Consider the following 18,233-nt stretch of genomic DNA (forward strand, 5'->3'; position numbering starts at 1 on the left):
CTGGCAAGGGCCCAGGGTACCCGGGGCTGGCCCTGTCCCCGGTCTGGCTGCAGTGGAACGAAAATCCGGTGGGGCTTCCCAAGGGCCTCGGCGGCTCCTTTCAGGTGAGGGGTGGCTGGGAGGCGAGGGCTGGTCTGTCTGCCCGGATGCTTGGCCAGCTGACAGCTGTCAGCACGGCCCTGGTAAGCAGGGGATCGCCGGGATTCCCTCCCCGACGGAGTCTCAGCTCCGTGTGCGGAGATGGGCTCGCTCCCAGGTGGCAGCTGCTCGGCCGGCTGCTGGAGCACCAGCCTGCCTGCCTGCTCTGCCAAGCGCCTTGGGTGGCATCACGCAGCTCCTGTGCTGCTGTTAACTCACCCGGCAAAAACACTTCTAGTGCCCATTCGACGTCTGCTGTTTCTTCTCTCCAATCTAAAACGGTCTTGGTTTTCAGCAGTGAGAGTTTCTGGGCTGCCACATGGAAGAGCACATTTTGGATTTGGGAGAGGGAGAGCAGAGCCCATGGGAGGCAGCAGGGCTGCGCCTGACTTTCTGACACTAATATTAGCCTGGGCCCCTCAGCTCTCACACTGCTGGAAGAGATGTTGATAGATTTGGGGTGCGTCTCTAACCACGGTGTGGGATGGTCAGGGTGGAGTTACTGCTGGAAATGTGACCTGTCTTATTCTGCTCCATCCTGTTAGCCACCAGCCCCCTCCTCACCTACTCTCCCAGCGTTCTTCCCATGTACCCTAATACCAGGGTCATACTCTCTTTCCTTGCAGAGATGGGTGACATGGAGTCCTATAAAGTGATGCTGAATGGGCCAGCACCGTGGGGCTTCAGGCTGCAAGGAGGGAAGGATTTCAGCATGCCACTTTCCATTTCCAGGGTAAGAAAAGCTGAGACCAGTGATACGCATTCTTCCTCCTGTGTTTTGGGTGGGAGGCTGTGGTCTTGGTAACTGAGGCAGAGCCATATGGGGGATGCAGATGAGCTGGGGCCCTGGGAGTGCTGCATCCTGTCCTGTTTGGCCCTGCATAGCCTCCTTGGTGCCTTATCAGCTGCAATCCGGCTCGGGGGTGTTCCGGGCAGCAGACTGCAGCAGACATGAAATGCTGCACAGTGTCTGCAGAGTCACTCTTGCTGCTGGAGGGGGCAGGGGAGGCTCCTTGCAGAGCCCATCGCAGGAGGAGGAGAGCTGCTTTCACCATTTTAGAGCTGTAAGGCTGGCCTCCTGGTCTGCACCCTGATGCTGGGCTCTGCATCCTGGGACCTGGCTTGGGCCCTTCTGCCCTTCCTCTCACTGTGTGGATCCCAACTCTACACCTAGGCTGACTCCCAAAACGAGCAGAGAGAGGAGGAAGGTTGTGGTGCTGTCTGCACTGGGCTGTGGTTCCCTCCACAAAACCAGCCCATTTCTCTAGCATGACCTATTATGCTATCAGCTGGTTGTGGCTGAGGCACCTGGTGAGAGCTGTTCCTGGCCCCTGGGTTTGTGTGGTTCCCTGTCCCTGGGTGGCCTGGGTGGTTGCTGCTTGCAGCTCTGGCCATGCAATTGCCTTATAAGCCTTGGAATGTGACTGCATTGCCTGTGTAGCTGACGCCTGAGCAGCTGGCACAGAGGTTTTCTCAAAGGACAGCTTTGCTTGTGGCACTGAGTGCTGCATGGGGACCTTCCCTCTGTAAGAGCCCAGCACCCTGCTTGTGTCCTCGAGGACATGGGACCTCACAGAACACCAGCATGGAGCATAGACCCTGAGGGTATTGTGCAAAGCTGGAGTAGCCAGTGCAGCTGCTGCCCCAGGGCCTACTGATCTCTGCTGAGCATGCTGAGATGGCTTCAGTGAGTTTATTCTCTAAAAAATGTTTCTCTTGGCTGCTAGCCAGCACTTAACAAAAGGTCTGGTTGGATGGAGGAGCCTCCCAGGGCCCAGAGCAGGGGCCTCATGGAGCAGTGACCTGCTGTATGAACAGGCCAGCTCTGCCATCCAGGGCAGAGCAGGCAGGCGCAGCAAGGGCATTCCCAAGGGGTGTACCCAGCTTTCGGGGGCTTCTCTAGGGAGCTTGGGCTGTGTGGCAGGGCAGCAGGCTCTGTCTGAGAGGAAGAATTGTAGAATCTTAGCACATAAGGTTGGAAGGGACCTGAAGGGTCATTTGGTCTGACCTCTCTAGGTAATAGCATAACTTGAATGAGATGGCCCAGCACCCTGTCCATCTGAGTCTTAAAGCTGCTGCCTACTCCAGTGACATCCCCAGCCCTAAACCTTCTACCTGGAGCATGCTGCTGTCCTTGGCCACTGCTTGCCTGAAGCAGCAGGGCAGGCTGTCCTGTCAGGCCTGGGCTTGCGAGAGCAGGCTGGGAGAATGCATCCTGCCCTGGGCTTTGGGGGCTGCAGTGAGGTCCTGCTTTGTGGGGCCTGGGAGTAGAGTGGGGAGAAGTGGCACTGGCTCCTGCTTTGGCTTTCAGCTGTGTCTGTTACTGTGGCATGACTCTGCTAGAGGAACTGTGAAGCTGCTTCAGCTTGATGGTCACACAAAAGAGGTGCCATGCTGGCTCTCTGTGCACACATTTCTTGTGGCAAGGAGTGGTTCTGGGGTCCTGATGCCTTGGCTAGGCAAGCTTGAGATTGTAGCCCTGAGCTGCTCACAGTGGAGCCAGGATATGGACTGGTGTTTGGGTAGCTGGATGCTACATGGCACATGCCAGCATCTGCGAGCCAGGGAGGGAGAGGCCTTCGGTGCTGCAGGCAGGAAGGCGGTGGGGGATGAGGCCTGGGCCCTTGTGCAGGGTGAGCCTACTCTCTACACTGGATGAGACCCCCTCAGGGTGTGTGAGCCCTGAACAGAGGTGTCCAGCAGGCACCTCACTGGGTGTGGTGATGGAGGTAGAGACAGAACAAAGAACTGGCTGGGCGGAGGAGAGGAAGCGAGCCCTGGGTAGCGGGACCAGGCAGGAAGCAGGAAGGCTGGCACTACTGTGGCTCTTGGCTGAGCTGGCACCTGCCAAAGGGGTTTCCTGGCGTGCTGGTGCAGAGAGGGAAGGGGAGCATGGTGGTGCTGGCCAGGCTGGGCGTGCCTGTGTGACGCAGCCGGCTGTGCTCTCCCCTTCTCGGGCAGCCCTGTGAAAACCTCTCCCAGCTCCTGCCTCCAAACCTACGCAGCCACCCCGCGTCTTCCCCAGCCCTCCAGGGCAGCAAGCTGGGGCTTGCAACTGTGTGGCCAGGAGCAGGCTGGTGCCACTTGCTACCCAGCCATCAACCTGTGCCAGGCAGAAGGAGTGGATGCTGGGTGGCATGGGGGGACCAGAGGAGGGACTACTCGTGTTCTGCTGGGCATGGCAGTAGGCTACAGATGGAGCCAGGCTGTGTCCTGCCAGTGTTTGGCTTTACGTGGAGGGCTGGTGTTGGTGTGGGGAAGGGAAGCATGGCTCTGGGGCAAGCTGGGCCCTGCACAAGGGCAAGGAGGAGCCAAGGCTCCAGCAACAGGGATTTTTCAGCTTTCTGATGGCGCTGGGAATCTGGCTCGCTCCTTTTATGTTCATGTCAAACAAGACTTGAGGAAATACTTGGTCCAAGTCCAAGTGCCTCAAGTTCTTCCTTGCTAGAGAAGCAGGAATGGCTGCAGCCTGCCCACGTCTGTCTGTCTGTCAGTGCCTGGGAGCTGCATGCCTTGTTTGGGGCCCTGCTCGCCTTTGGCTGTGCATCCTTAGCAGAAGGGGAAGGCAGCCTCTGCTTCCCAGCACTGGGCTGATGTAGAGCCCTGCAGTAAAGCCAGTTCAGGGGCAAGGCACATTCCCAGCACCATGGCTAAGCAAGATCCTGTGGCCATGCTCCCAGCTGCTCTGGTGGGGCGAGGTCTGGGGAAGCAGTGTGGGTGGGAGCTGGTGGCTCTGTGTCCCCAGGGGGCTCCTGCTCCTCTGTGGGGATGAGGTAATGTCTGCTGAGAGGGAATGGGATGTGAGTTTGGGTGGTTGTAGGGAGCACCTAGGGGGTGTCTTCCCTGTTCCCCACCTTACCTCAGGAGAAGGACCAGACATGCCTGTGGTTTGCAGTGAGATGTGGGCTGCTTGATGGGCCCTGGCTCACTGTGCTCCCTTCCCACTGCGGGGATGGCTCCCAGGGGCAGGAAGGCCTCCTGCCAAGGCTGAGCTAGTGCTGCTTCCACTGTCAAGTGATGGGGATAGGGCTATGGGGTGCTGGCATAGCTCCCAGTTGTGCCAGAAGGCAGGGGCTGAGCAGTGCCCTGGGGTAGTGCTGAGCACTCTGCTGTTGCAAAGGGGAAGAGGCTGCTCTGGGCTAATGTGCTGGGAAATGTCGGGGTGAAGGGGTGGGTGTGTTCCAGGCTCCCTGCATCCCTGTGGGTCAGACCTGCGTGGGTGTCCTGTACTGGGCTGCACCTTGCAGGAGGGAGCCTGAGTCCAGCAGACCCCTGCTTTTGTGAGATCAAGGGTGTCCCAGCACTTTCTTGGCACTGCTTGGCTGGCCTGGCTCTCCCTGACTCTGTCTGTCCTGCAGCTGACACCAGGCGGGAAGGCAGCCCAGGCTGGTGTGGGAGTGGGCGACTGGGTGCTGTACATCGACGGGGAGAGCACCAGCTCCATGACACACATCGAGGCCCAGAACAGGATCCGTGCCTGTGGGGATAGGCTCTCCCTCACCCTGAGCAGGTAGGAGTCATGGGTCCTGCAAACTTGTGGTCCTGGTGTGGCCACTCTCCTTAGTGCCATTTCTTGGCATCACTATCTCCCAGCATCACTGGCTCCTTGTTTGGAGCTTGGCAGCCTACAGCTGGGTCCAAGGGCTCTTCTTGGCTGGATGAGCCTTAGCCTGGCTGCCAGCCCTCACCTGCAAGCCATGGGGCAGTGCCAGCCAGTTGTGGCTCCCCCGGGCAAGTGCTGTATCCCTGGGATACTGCCATTGTGGCAGTGGGTGAGCCAGTTCCAGCACCTGCCCTGCTGTCTTCTCTTTTGCAGAGCTCAGAACCAGATGGGGAAGCCACAGAAGGTACGTCTTGCCCTTGGTGCTGCAGCAGGAGTTTAGCCTTGTCTCAGGGAAGGGAGAGTCTCTGAGCATAGACAGGCAAATGAACTTTGCTCCTGGGGGACTGGGGTGTGTTTGGAGGGCTGGAAAACTCCCTGTTGGAGGAGCAACGCTGACTCCTGGCACTGCAGGGATCAGAGGGAGTGGGGTCTGCCCAGCAGGCCCCCAGGCCCTAGTTGCTGCCTGTCCTTGACCATGCTGGGTGTGGGCAGGGGTGTAGGAGGGACCAACACAGGGAAGGAGATTCAACAGCCTCAGGGGCCCACGTTTGCTAGTGCTGGGGAGTGCCCTGGCACGGGGAGGCAGGCTGGGGCCAGTGACCTGTGGCTCCTGGATGGAAGTCAGCCATGCGCGTTCAGCTTTGTGCCACGGGATGGTTGTGATCAGTGTGTGTGCATGCAGCACCTTGCCTCGGGCAGCAGCGAACGCCCGAGGCACAGACTAATGCTCCAGCGATCCCTGGGCTGGGCTTGTGACCGCCTGTTGCTGGGCCAGGTGCCCCGCAGAGTGAGATGCTGGCCTGGCATCTGAGGTGCATGTGCTGTCCAGCTTTCTTACCTGGCTGTTTGCTGCACTGCCTGGCCCAGGCCTGCCCCTTGCATGCTGCTTGACGTGTGAGCCTGTGTCTGTGTGTTTTGTCTCGCTCAGGACTCACTCCCCTGCTCTGAACCCCTGAAATATAACTTCGCTCCCAGCACCGCCCTCAACAAAACAGCTCAGCCCTTCGGGGCTGGCTCGCCTCCGAACCCACGGCCTGGGCTGGTGACGAAACCTGTGACGTATGCGCCCCTGGGGCCCACCTGCACTCCCCAGCACAATGGGTATGTTGCTGTCCATCCTGCTCCCTGAGGATCGGCGGGAGCCCGCTGCCTGATCCTGCTGCGCCTTGCATGCCTGGCACCTATGGGTGGGAGTGGGTGATGGTGCCTGTGCCCTGCAGGGTTCCCCGATGGCTGGTGCTGAGGTGGTGTACAGGATTGTCGTGCGTGGGGACACACAGCCGTGCACGTGATGATCCCTGTCTTGGGGACATGCCAGGAGACCTTTGGGGCACAGAAATTTTAGCAGGACGCTCACTGGTGTCCGCAGTGGCAGGGAAGTGGTGTCTGTGCTTACTCAGGAGCATCCTGCTGGGCCCCTGACTGCCGGATGGGCTGGTTGAAAGCGAGCCCTTGACCTCTATGCAGTGCCACTTTTGTCCTGCTCACAGGGAAGAAGCTCCTGTCTCTGCAGACTGCTCACCTGGCTGCTATGTGTCAGGCAGCTGCCAATCCGTGCCCCTCCTGATGAGAGCTGCTGTAGTGCCCTGAAACTGGGTGGTGGTGGGGGGAATGTGGCCACAGCTGCCTCTGGCACCCAGGCCTGTTTTGGGGGGCTGAGGGAGACATGGTCTAGTCTGTTGGCATCTGCTCTTGCATCCCAGTGTGCTCCCAGCCCTGGGTGAGCTGAGCATGAGTCTTCGGGGCAGGGGGACCATGGGTTGTAGGTGAGCTCTGGAAACTTCCTATGTGCTGCGCATCTAATTTCACCTTCCTTTTTCTTTCTTTCTCTCCTCCCTTTGTCTTTCCCTCTCCCTTACAGGTGCTGAGCCTTGACAAGTCAGTAAGCTTTTTGACTGCTCTATCTTCCCTGCACACCTCTTCCCTGCTAGTGCCCCATTCTCTGGGGCCTGGGGACAGGCAGCATATGCTGTTCTGCCCTTAATGGGTGGGTCTCTCCTGACAGCAAGCTGTCCCTAGCCTGAAGGGCCAGTGCTGTCTGTCTCTGCTGGCTGATAGGGTCCTGGAGTGTCCTTGTGTGTGGTCCCTTCCCTAAGACTTGGTTCAGCTGGGTGACTGCTGCCAGGTTGTGCTGGCCACCTTTCCCAGGGCCAGGCAGGAGGCTGGCACTGCCATGAGCACCGTAGATACTGACTGGACTCTCGTGTAGCTCTACTGCCAGTGGTTTTCTGGCCTCGGCTTATTCTTACAGTGTCTTTTGTCATTCCTGGTCCTCAGGGCCAGTCTCAGACTGTCAGGAATGGTGGTTAGTCCTGTATCAGTCCTTAAGGGGCCTTTTCTGCTTGGAGAAGAAGTAGGGGGTGTGGGGAGTAAGGTAGTGTACAGCATCTCAGGTACTGGTATGCTGTGGTTCTGTGCTGGGGAAGGTGTGGAGCATTCTCAGGGTGATGATGCTGTGGGTGAGGATCTGTCAGATTTGACAGGCAACTCTGTCACACACAGGCAGCCAGTGGAACCCCCTAGCACACCTGTCTATGACCCTGAAAAGCTGAGGCTGATAGAGGATGCTGCGGACTGGCGACCCCGCACTGGGACCTCTCAGTCCCGCTCCTTCCAGAAACTGGCCCGGCTGACGGGCACAGATGGCAGTAAGTTCCCACAGGGCCTGGCACTGCCTGGCTGCCCAGGGGTGTCTGGCTTTGCCAGGGCAGCTGGAGCTGTATAAAGATCATGGCACATCATGAAACCAGAGCCTTAGTTTTGGCCCTCTGTGGCTGCTCTGGAGCAGTTGAGCCAGTGGGAACTACCTGGGGCTGTGTGGGCTCATGGTAATGCTACTGGGCCAGGACTGTGCTCTGCCTTGGGGCTGGGCAGAGCTGTGTGTTGGGACAGGTGGGTTTTCTCCTTTCCCTTCCTGTTGTCCCTGGGCTTTGGTTGTTGCAGACTGACCCTGTCTCCTCCTCTCTCTCGTACTCAGTGGAGGAGCATGCGGATGAGCTTGTTAAAAAGCCCAGGTAAGAGGAGTGTGTGTCAGGGTGGCAGCAGCAGCCATGAGGGTTCCCACTTGGGGATCAGCCCATCAGATGGTTTGTGCACACTGCTTTTGGTGACTGTGGGGCAGCACTTCGCCCTCTTGCTGTTTCTTTTCTTTCCTCCTTCTCTGTCCTCTCCCTAGAGCTGAGCTGTTGGCAGAGCCACATGGCAGGCACTGACACCTCTCACCCGCTGTTGTGACCCTCACCTTGGGGAGAATCCTGGCCAGGCATGCACATGCTAGGCAGGCTGTCTCAGACAGGGTGTCTCTCTGCTGGGCGTGCTGGGCAGGACCTGCTGGCACTGTTGGCAATGAGCTGGGGAGGCTAAGCTGTACCATGACTTCTTGAGCAAATGGGATCTGGAGGAGGCTGATAGCACTGGCAACACCTTACTGGGGGTGCTGGGAGGTGCTGGGAAGCACCTGGACCTGGGGCATGGTGTTATATGAGTCTGCTGTGGGGCACCCAGGTGGAGGTGGGTGAGTGTCACTGGCTTCTGCGTGGGGTTTGTAGTGCATATGGGAGGGGTGGGCTGAGCCTGGAGTCAGCCGTTGACTGCTGTGTTGCCCTTTTTCTGATGCCACAGGGATGCCCGTGGGTCCAGCCAGGGCATAGGGGAGCAGTGGTGAGTGCTGGGTCTGGTGAGGGAGTCAGAGTGTTTGAGGGCAGATTTGGGATCACTGCCCTGTGCCAAAGCAGGGTCTGGGCACGGTGCTGGCTGAGCACCTGCCTTCTGTCACTCACAGGCAGCCCCTGCAGCCGCTGGAGCCCTCCAGCACCCCTGTGTGTGACCCTGGGAAACTGCGGCTGATAGAGGACGCTCAGGACTGGCAGCCCCGCACCAGCACCTCCCAGTCCCGCTCCTTCCAGAAACTGGCCCAGCTGGTGGGCACAGAAGGGAGTAAGTTCCCACAGAGCCTGGTGCTCCCTGGCTGCCCAGGTGTGCTTGGCTTTGCTGGGGTAGCCAACAAAGAGCCTGTGGAATGATGTGGTACCAGGGCTTGATTTTGGCCCCAAGTCAACCCTTCAGGGAGACTGAGCTGTCAGGAGCTGCCTGAGGCCATGTGTGGCTTCATGGTGGTGCTGCTGGGATTGGGGCTGTGCTCTGCCCTGTGGCTGGGCAGGGCTGTGTGTTGGGGCAAGAGGGCTGCAGGGTGAGAGGTCGGTTTTGCTCCTTTGTCTTCCCTTCCTTGCTTTCCCTCTCGTCACTGGGCATTGGTTGCTGCACACTGACCATGTCTCCTCCTTTCTCTCCTGCTGCATTCAGTGGAGGATCATGAGGATGAGCTTGTTAAAAAGCCCAGGTAAGGGGAGCATGTGCCAGGGCAGCAGCAGCCACGAGAGTGCCTACATGGAGCTCACCCCACTTGGCTCATTTGAGGTCACTCTTGCTGCTTGTGGTGGCTGGGGCAGCTCTTTGCCCTGTTGCTGTTTCTTCTCTATTCTCTTTCTCTTTAGAGCCGAGTTGTTGACAAAGCCACACAACAGGCACTGCCATCTCATAGACTGTCACCTCAGAAGTATCCTAGTTGGGCACATGCCTGCCAGGCAGGCTGTCCTTAGCCAAGTTGTTCCCACACTGAATTGTCGCTGTGCTGGGCAGGACCCACTGGGCACTGCTAACACTGCACTGAGGAGGGCGAATGGCAGCATGGTGTAGTGGACCCAGTAGGTAGGAGCAGCTGATTCCACTGATGCCTTCTTGGGGGTGTTGGGAGCTGCTGAGAAGTGCCTGAACCTGGGGCATGATGTTCTGTGGGGCTGTGGAGTGGCTGCAAGGCTGGTCTAGAGTGAACCCTGCTGGCCTCTTCCTGGGGCTTACGCTTCTGCAGGGCCAGAGTTGTGTATTGGAGGGGTGGGCTGAGCCATGGGTCAAACACTTGACGGTTGTGCTACAATATTTTCTGATGCCACAGGGATGCCCATGGGTCCAGCTTGGGCACAGGAAAGCAGCGGTGAGTCCTGGGTCTGGTGAGGGGATTAGAGTGTTTGAGGGCAGATTTGGGATCGCTGCCCTGTGCCAAAGCAGGATCTGTGCGTGGTGCTGGCTGAGCACCTGCCTTCTGTCACTCACAGGCAGCCCCTGCAGCCGCTGGACTCCTCCAGCACCCCTGTGTGTGACCCTGAAAAGTTGCGGCTGTTAGAGGATGGTGAGGACTGGCAGCCCAGCGTCTGGAGCTCCCAGTCCCGCTCCTTCCGCAAACTGGCCCAGCTGGTGGGCGCAGACAGCAGTAAGTTCCCACAGAGCCTGGTGTTGCCTGGCTGCCTCAGTGTGCCTGGCTTCACTGAGACTGCTAGTGCCTGGTAGTGATGTGGCAGCAGGAGACTTGTTCTTGGGCCTGTGTGGCTCCCCTGGGGTGGCTGAGTCAGCAGGAACTCCCTGAGGCTGTGCATGGGCTTGTAGTAGCAGTGCCATTGGGCTGGGATCATGCTCTGCCCTGTGGGTGATCAGGGCCATGCCTTGGGGCAGGAGAATAGGTTGGTTTTCCTCCTTTCCCTTGTTGTTTCCCTTCCTGTTGTCCCTGAGTGTCAGTGGCTGCAGACTGACCCTGTCTCCTCCTTTCTCTCCTGCTTCACTCAGTTGAGGATCATGAGGATGAGCTTGTTAAAACACCCAGGTAAGGGGAGCGTGTGCCAGGGCAGCAGCGGGAACTGTACAGGGCCGCATGTCCCATGCAAGCCTCTGGGCACTGCTGGCGCTGAGGAGACCAAGCTGCACTGTGGCCTCTTGGACAAACGAGGGAAGGAGGATGCTACCACTGGGAAAGTCTGGCTTAGGGATGTGGGAAGATGTTGTGTAGCAAAGAGACTTGGGTCATGACATCTTGTGTGCCTAGTGTGGGGACGCCAGGTGACTGGGCAGAGTGGATCAGTGCCACCAGCAGTGAGCAGTGCCCTCACTACCAGAGATGATTCTGGGGAAGCTGGGAAGCTCTTCACCCTGACCTTTTGCTTTTCTCCTCCTCCTCCATCCTCGTTACCTCTTTGTCCTCTCCTCAGAGACAAGCTGTTGATATAGCCACAGAGCTCACCCTGCAGTCACCTCATAACAGGCACTGCCAACGCTTAGCCACTGTTCTGACTTCCACTTTGGGAGGGTTCTGCCAGGCAGGCTGTCTGCAGCCATGCTGTCCCTATGCCAGATGTGCTGGGCAGGAGCCACTGAGCACTGCTGACACTGAGCTGAGCAGGACAAATGTCAGCATGGTGCACTGGATGCAGTGGGTAGGGATAGCTGGTGGCACTGGTAACATCTTGCTTGGGGTATGTTGGGAGGTGCTGGGAAGTGCTTAGGCCTGGGGCACAATGTGCCATGGGGCAGTGGGATAGCTGCTGGTCTGGTCTGGAGTGAATGCTGCTGCCATCTTCATGGGGCTTATGTCTCTGTGGGGCTGTTGATGCATTTAGAAGGGGTGGGCTGAGCCGGGAGTCAGCCGTTGACTGCTGTGCCGCCGTTTTTCTGATGCCACAGGGATGCCCGTGGGTCCAGCCAGGGCAAAGGGGAGCAGTGGTGAGTGCTGGGTCTAGTGAGGGAGTCAGAGTGTTTGAGGGCAGATTTGGGATCACTGCCCTGTGCCAAAGCAGGGTCTGGGCACGGTGCTGGCTGAGCACCTGCCTTCTGTCACTCACAGGCAGCCCCTGCAGCCGCTGGAGCCCTCCAGCACCCCTGTGTGTGACCCTGGGAAACTGCGGCTGATAGAGGACGCTCAGGACTGGCAGCCCCGCACCAGCACCTCCCAGTCCCGCTCCTTCCAGAAACTGGCCCAGCTGGTGGGCACAGAAGGGAGTAAGTTCCCACAGAGCCTGGTGCTCCCTGGCTGCCCAGGTGTGCTTGGCTTTGCTGGGGTAGCCAACAAAGAGCCTGTGGAATGATGCGGTACCAGGGCTTGATTTTGGCCCCAAGTCAACCCTTCAGGGAGACTGAGCTGTCAGGAGCTGCCTGAGGCCATGTGTGGCTTCATGGTGGTGCTGCTGGGATTGGGGCTGTGCTCTGCCCTGTGGCTGGGCAGGGCTGTGTGTGTTGGGGCAGGAGAGAGCAGAGGGAGGAGAGGTCGTTTTCTCTTTCTTGCCTTCCCTTCCTGCTGTTCCTGGGCCTCAGTTGCCTCAGACTGACCCTGTCTCCTCCTTTCTCTCCTGCTGCTCTCAGTGGAGGATCATGATGATGTGTTTGTTAAAACACCCAGGTAAGGGGACTGTGTGCCAGGGTGGCAGCAGGAGCTGCACGCAGGGCTGCATTTCTTGTGCAGGCCTCTGGGCACTGGCTGGCACTGAGCTGGGGATGCTAAACTGCGCCGTGGTTTCCTGAACATGGTGGGTTGGGGGCAGCTGATGGCACTGGCAACACCTTGCTGGGGGTGTTGTGGGGGGGCAGTGCCTGTACCTGGAACACAATTTCCTGTGAGCCTAGCATGGGGCTGGACAGAGCTGGGCAAGTGTCACTGGCTTCTCATGTGAGTGCAGGACAGGGAGCTGAGGCTGGGCCTTGCCCCATGCAGGGGTGGTGTACATTGCCCCTTGCTTTTGCCTTTGCTTGTCCATGATGTCTTCTGCCTAGTGCTGTGAATGTTGGGTCCCAGTTGTACCTGGTTCACTCTGCCACAAATAAATGCTCCTGGTTTTGTAATTGTCTCTTTGTCTTGAAGAGGCATGACACCACTGGCTCTGCCTCTGTCCATGGGCCATGCCTCTCTGGCCTCAGCTTGCCCTGCCTGTGCCCAAGTCCAGTGCTGGCAGCCTGCCAAGTGGCACAGACCTAACCTCTCTGAGGACCAACCTGGCCCTATCTCTACCAGAGCGGGACCCTGAGGCTCCCCATTCTGTGTCAGGTCCAAGCCCCTTTGCACCCTGATGAGGATGGGGATGGCCATCATGTATGAACAGGTAGCTGGGGTCTCTGTGGTCCCAGGTGTTTCTGGTCAGTCTGGAGCAGCCCAGAGCCGGGTGTGGAACCCTAGGATGCCTCTACTTCCCACAACACCATGATAGGTGCTATAGACCCTGGGAGTGCTGTATCTTTACAGGGCTGAAGGCACTTGGCTTGGTGTACTTCATCACCAAACTAGCCACCAGCTAAGCATGGGGGTTTGGCCAGACACTCCTGCCTGCTTGTGGGGGTGACGGGGTGCTGCCTGCATGCACAGGCCTGCTGGGCAGTGAGGGCAAGCGGGACAAGCTGGACTAACTGCTTGTTCTGTAGCCAGGTCTCCGTGCTGGACCCGTCCCCAGGAGCAGCGATGAAGACTGAGCCAGGACTGGGTAAGCAAAACGTTTCCTCTGGGCTCAGGAGGGAGAGGGATGGTGGTGCTGGGGGCTGCTGCTTGCACAGCCAAGGACACTGGGAGGGGGTTGCTAAGGGATCTGGAGCACTGTCCTAGAGACTTAAGTGTGTGTGCAGCCCCTAGGACCCCTGCCGCAACCCCTGGCCCTACCAGCCGCCCACCCTGGGCTGTAGACCCCTCATTTGCTGAGCGCTATGCCCCGGACAAGACAAGTACGGTGGTGAGCAAGCACAGCCAGCCAGCCACACCGACCCCCATGCAGAACCGCAGCTCCATTGTGCAGGCAGCCCAGCAAGGCCCCGAGGGTTCCAACCGCACACCCCTCTGCTACAAGTGCAACAAGGTCATCAGGTGAGCCCTGGCCACCACCGCTGCTGTGCCAGTGTTTTGGGCCCCAGCGTGGCTGATGTGATTCTGTCCTGCTACAGGGGACGGTACCTGGTGGCACTGGGACATTATTACCACCCTGAGGAGTTCACCTGCTGCCAGTGCAGGAAAGTGCTGGATGAGGGTGGCTTCTTTGAGGAGAAGGGCTCTATCTTCTGCCCCAAGTGCTATGACACGCGCTATGCGCCCAGCTGTGCCAAGTGCAAGAAGAAGATCACTGGGGTGAGTGTCCCTTAGCCTGTCCCACACCTGTCCTTATTCTCCATTCCCCTGTGGGTGCCTGGCTCTGTCCCGTCCCTTTCTGCCTTCGTGAGGATCCCCTGTAGCACAGGGTGGTCCTGCCCCTGGCTGACAGAGGTTCCTCTTCAGGAGGTCATGCATGCACTGAAGATGACCTGGCATGTGCAGTGCTTCATGTGTGCTGCCTGCAAAACTCCCATCCGCAACCGTGCGTTCTACATGGAGGAGGGGCAGCCCTACTGCGAGAGAGGTAGGACCCAGGGACCGTGTGTGCCACTCTGCATGGCCATGGGACATCAAGCACTATCAGGGCTCGGCAGCAGCCCGCAGGGGTGGGGCACGAGCTGTTCTGCACTGCAGGGTTCTCCCTGGGCCGTAGGGAATGTGGGGACCCGCTTTTTGCAGTTCTGAGCTCGCTGTTCCAATCCTCCCTGGCTGCCACTGGGTAGTGCCATTGTCTCTGTGTTGCCATGGAAATGACGGAGGATGTACATCAAAGGCGAGCACTGCATCCTGGGAGATGAGGTTTGCCTTCTCCCTGCAGCCACCCTGTGCTGCACAGGCATCTCTCCCTGGTGTCTTGAGCGTTGTCTGCCCTGGGGCTGGTAGTGAGTTTTCCACAGGCTGTGCTTGTGGCATATGGCTGTGCTGCAGCCCTGCTCCCCTGGGAACACTGACCTGGTCTCTGCCTCTCCTCACAGACTATGAGAAGATGTTTGGCACCAAGTGCCGTGGCTGTGACTTCAAGATTGATGCTGGGGACCGGTTCCTGGAGGCGCTGGGATTCAGCTGGCATGACACTTGCTTTGTCTGTGCGGTGAGCCCTGTGCCTCCCTCTCCTGCTGCTGATGGGGCCTGGGGCTGTTCCTGGCAGTCGTGCCCCACATGGTGTATGCCAGCAGTGTGGGATCCTTGCTGCTGCCAGATTTTCCTCACTTGGCTCCATGCTGGTGTCTTGGGACCCTGCTCTGAGCCTCCTGCTCCTTGGCAACTGTGTGATGCCAGTTTTGAGCCCTGGGTCTTAGGGAGGGCACCTGGGGACTGTCTCAGCCCCCCTGACCTGACCGCCTGCACTCTCTTCCCCAGATCTGCCAGACCAACCTGGAAGGGAAGACGTTCTACTCGAAGAAGGACAAGCCGCTCTGCAAGAGCCATGCTTTCTCCCATGTGTGAGGGGCAGGAGTTCAGCTGTGCCCACACATGCCCCTGGCCCTGCATGCTCTTTTCCCCACTGCTGCTGTGCCCAGGGAGCCAGGCTGGGCCCTCACCCCTATTCCTTGCTCCTTCCTCTTCCCTGACAGCTCCTCACCCAGCTCCAGCTGGAGAGTGCTGGGTCCAGAGCCCCTTATAGCTGGATGGCTTCTTCTGTGCTCCTCAGCTCGCCCTAGGAGCCTTGGCACTGGGACACTGCATGGGTCTCCTGCCTTCTGGCCCCACAGCATTGTGGCTGCAGCCCTGCTGAGGCTGGAGGTGGGGAGGTTCTGGCACAGCAGGGGCCTACTCCCTTGCTCAGTTGGAGCCCATCTGCCTGGCAGTTTCAGTACTGGGGTAGGGATGGTCGCAGCACGTCCCTGATTGGGTGAGGGCCAGCCCACCCCACGTTCCCTGCTGTGTGCTTAGTGCATGGCTGGAGACTCAGCCCTGCTCCCCTGCCAGGGCCCTGCCTGCAGCAACACCCTGGCCATCCTTACACCTGCCGCCCTGGGTTCCTACCTATCTGTGTGCTTGAGGGTCTGTGCTTCATGTGCCCCAACCCAGCTGGCCTGCTAATTCCCTGGGCTGGTGCAGGGGGGCTGGCATATGGCAGCACCCCCACACTGGCTGTGCCAGGGAGCAGGGCAGCACACCAAACCCACCTGGTGGTGGGCTCACAGCATGTGCTGATGGCTGGTGGGCTCTGCAAGGCTTGGGCATGGCTTCCTACCAATGAGTGCTCTGCCACTGCTGTCACAGCCTGTAAGTGCCCCTCCCAAACCCACACTCTTCAGTTGGGCTGCTGCTGATGTAGCCATGGTGCTTTTAGTGCCTTTAATAAACACTTCTCTGCAAGTGCTGGCTGTCTGCAGGCCTGCGGTTTCAGAATGAGGTGTAGCCAGCTGGGAAGGTCATGCTCAGCCCTTGCCCTGTTCCCTTCTGGGGACTGACTCAGCTCCTTCCTGATTTCCAGGAGACCCAGATCTCCAGGGAGAACCTTCCCCTTGGATTTTTCTGCCTGTTTCAGCTGGGGCTGGACCCCTTATGTCACCTACGTCACCCCTAGGACCACTACTGGAGGCAGTAGTTAATGCAAAGGGCAAAACTACAGCAAGAGGTCATGGGGCGGGTGCTGGATCATGCAGCCCCTTCCCCCCCCCTTGCCTGGCAGTGTCCCTAGTCCCTGCTGTGTACTGAATGCTAGTCCTGTGCAGGGGACAAGCAGTGATGGTGGGCACAAGGGCCACGTGCAGCAGCTCTGGGCGTGCTCTGGTGCTGTACAGCCAAGCGTTGGCTCATGTGCTGCAGCTGCTGTCCTCTGGGACGAGTGTGAGGCCACACCAGCACCTCTGGCTGGAACAGGCTCAGGGGCAGTGGCTCTGGGGAAGAGCCACTCCTCCTGCTCTAGCAGCTGTAGCGGTCATTAATAATTGCAGCTCTTACCATGATGAGCAATTGTAAGGAAAATTGTCTTGCTAATCTACTGGAAGGTTCTGCTGGGGGCAGGATCTGGCTGCAGGAAACCAAATGCCTCCTGCTATCACCCAGAGCTGGCCTGCAGCTGCCATTCCACATCTCCCTGGTGCTACATCTTCCTCATGCCAACTGCAGGAGTGCAAAACTCATCAAAAACTAGGAGGGGAAAGTGAGTGTGATGGAGGCAGTCTGGGGTGGGGATGGGCAGTCGAGCTGGGGCAGAGCTGGCTGATGGAATGGTCACACCAAGAAGCAACAGCCACAGCTGTGAAATGGGACAGAAACGGACAGTGCCAGCCTGGCACAGCCAGGGCAGACAGGGATGTGGTAGGTTCCCAAGCTTAAGTCCCAGATGTGCAGCCAAGGTCACAGGAAGCACAAGGGAAGGTGAGGTAATTGTGTCCCCATATGAGCAGCTACTGAACCAACCCTGTCTCAGCCAAGACAGCAACCTGTGAGCAGGGGGAGGCAGCCATGCAAGATGGAGTCCTGGAACAGGTTGTGCCAGCTCAGTTCTGGGGTACCCTGCCTTGGAGCAGGGCCAGGGTTGAGCTGTGGTACTGCAGCCTGAGGGAGGACCTGCACCAATTGGGGGCTCAGCTAGTTCTGGTTGGCATCCTGTTGCCTCTGGCTCCCACCAATGACACCTCAACCACCCAAGGTGCTTCCATGCTTTGCCGAGAGTAGCTCTTGTGCACCATGTGAGGAACTTGTGCAGAAGGAGGGTCTCGGGTGGGCTGCGGAGGTGGAGCCTGGGGAGGGGCTGCAGCCGTGCTGCTCAGAACAAAGCCTGACGGCAGCAGGCTCAGGGCTCCAACCCTGTCTTTGAGATCTCACCCCATTCACACTCAAAGCCAGCTGAGCCGCCTGTGGGGCACCTACCGCAGCCCCATCCCCCGCGCTGGCCCCGGCAGCTGCTCCCCAGCTGCTCCCAAACTCCTGCAGCCTCTTAGGGCAGCTTCGAATCTGGCCTGGCTTGGAAATGCTGGTGCAAGGAGGGCACGCAGGAGGGAGCTTAGGCTCAAGAGCTTGGGGGGCTTATCCACAGACTGCTCACTCCAGCCTCCGAGTATCAGGCCCTGTACACTCCCCACTGTCTCTGGCATGGAGATCTCTTCAGTACTGTTCTGATCAGGGCGAGGGCAATGCTAGGGGTCAGGGAAGCAGCCTGAGGCAAGGCAATGGTGCCTCTCCTGACCGGAGCATTTGGGCCCAGCTGGGAGCTCCTAAGGAGCCCTGTGCTGGGTCAGCACTAAAGCAGTTACGTGAATTCACGTAGAGACAAAACCTCCTGGAAAAGACACGTTGTACAAGCCTGGCAGGGTCCTGCAAAAGGGTGCTCACAAAGGCTGCACCCACTGGTACCTTGCACAGCAGCAAGGGCATGGCTCACTGTACCGAGTCCTTGGAGAGGAAACGTCGGGGTAGAAGGGAGCTGAGGGCACAGAGTTCCCAGTGTGCTATGGCCCCAGGGTGGGGGGGGATGTGAAGCAGGGGAGGGTCTTGGGTGCAAAGGAGCATCCAAGCAAGGTCCCCAGGTTGCCGTGTCCCCAGGAGGAGGTAGAATGGGATGCTGGTCCTAAGGGCAGAGAAACCATATGGAACCACAGGGGGTGCAGAGTCCCTGAATGGAGTCGGAGTCGAGCTGGGGTGCCGGTTTCTGGGGTTCAGGGTCCCTAGGGTGGGAGACGGTCCAGGCTGCGGGGAATGGTCCGAGATGCAGGATCCCGAGGCAGGGGCGAAGCTGCTCGCACCCCAGGGGTCTCGGTGAGATGCCCGGCGGCACGGCGGGTGGGGTGCCCCGGGGGCGCGGCGGGGGCCGGGGCGGGGGCGAAGGCCGGTGCTGGAGGGTGGAGGCGGGGTGGGGGGGCGCCGTTCACG

The 18,233-nt window shown here is 59.0% G+C and overlaps 1 protein-coding gene across 1 annotated transcript; it reads left to right on the forward strand.

The window, feature by feature from the left end:
• Window positions 1-766: 766 nt before the first annotated feature.
• Window positions 767-15,694, forward strand: PDLIM7 (PDZ and LIM domain 7). The gene is made up of 18 exons (XM_054389439.1): window positions 767-871; window positions 4,497-4,648; window positions 4,955-4,985; window positions 5,670-5,842; window positions 7,244-7,389; window positions 7,719-7,755; window positions 8,363-8,401; window positions 8,523-8,677; window positions 9,044-9,080; window positions 11,249-11,287; window positions 11,409-11,563; window positions 11,924-11,960; window positions 12,974-13,032; window positions 13,172-13,406; window positions 13,484-13,664; window positions 13,812-13,932; window positions 14,384-14,499; window positions 14,769-15,694. Exons 1-18 carry the CDS (start codon window positions 767-769, stop codon window positions 14,853-14,855), a joined length of 1,905 nt encoding a protein of 634 aa, XP_054245414.1. The 3' UTR covers window positions 14,856-15,694.
• The last annotated feature ends 2,539 nt before the right edge of the window (window positions 15,695-18,233 follow it).

The sequence above is a fragment of the Indicator indicator genome, chromosome 18 (assembly GCF_027791375.1).
Source record: "Indicator indicator isolate 239-I01 chromosome 18, UM_Iind_1.1, whole genome shotgun sequence".
NCBI lineage: Eukaryota > Metazoa > Chordata > Aves > Piciformes > Indicatoridae > Indicator > Indicator indicator.

What these genes read in the sequence shown, in the direction of transcription:
- PDLIM7 (XM_054389439.1), top strand. Translation starts at nt 767, where the DNA reads ATGGGTGACATGGAGTCCTATAAAGTGATGCTGAATGGGCCAGCACCG. An exon ending in CAGGGCAAAGGGGAGCAGTG is followed by an intron (nt 11,288 to 11,408) that starts GTGAGTGCTGGG and finishes TGTCACTCACAG; the next exon opens with GCAGCCCCTGCAGCCGCTGG. An exon ending in GCTGGTGGGCACAGAAGGGA is followed by an intron (nt 11,564 to 11,923) that starts GTAAGTTCCCAC and finishes TGCTGCTCTCAG; the next exon opens with TGGAGGATCATGATGATGTG.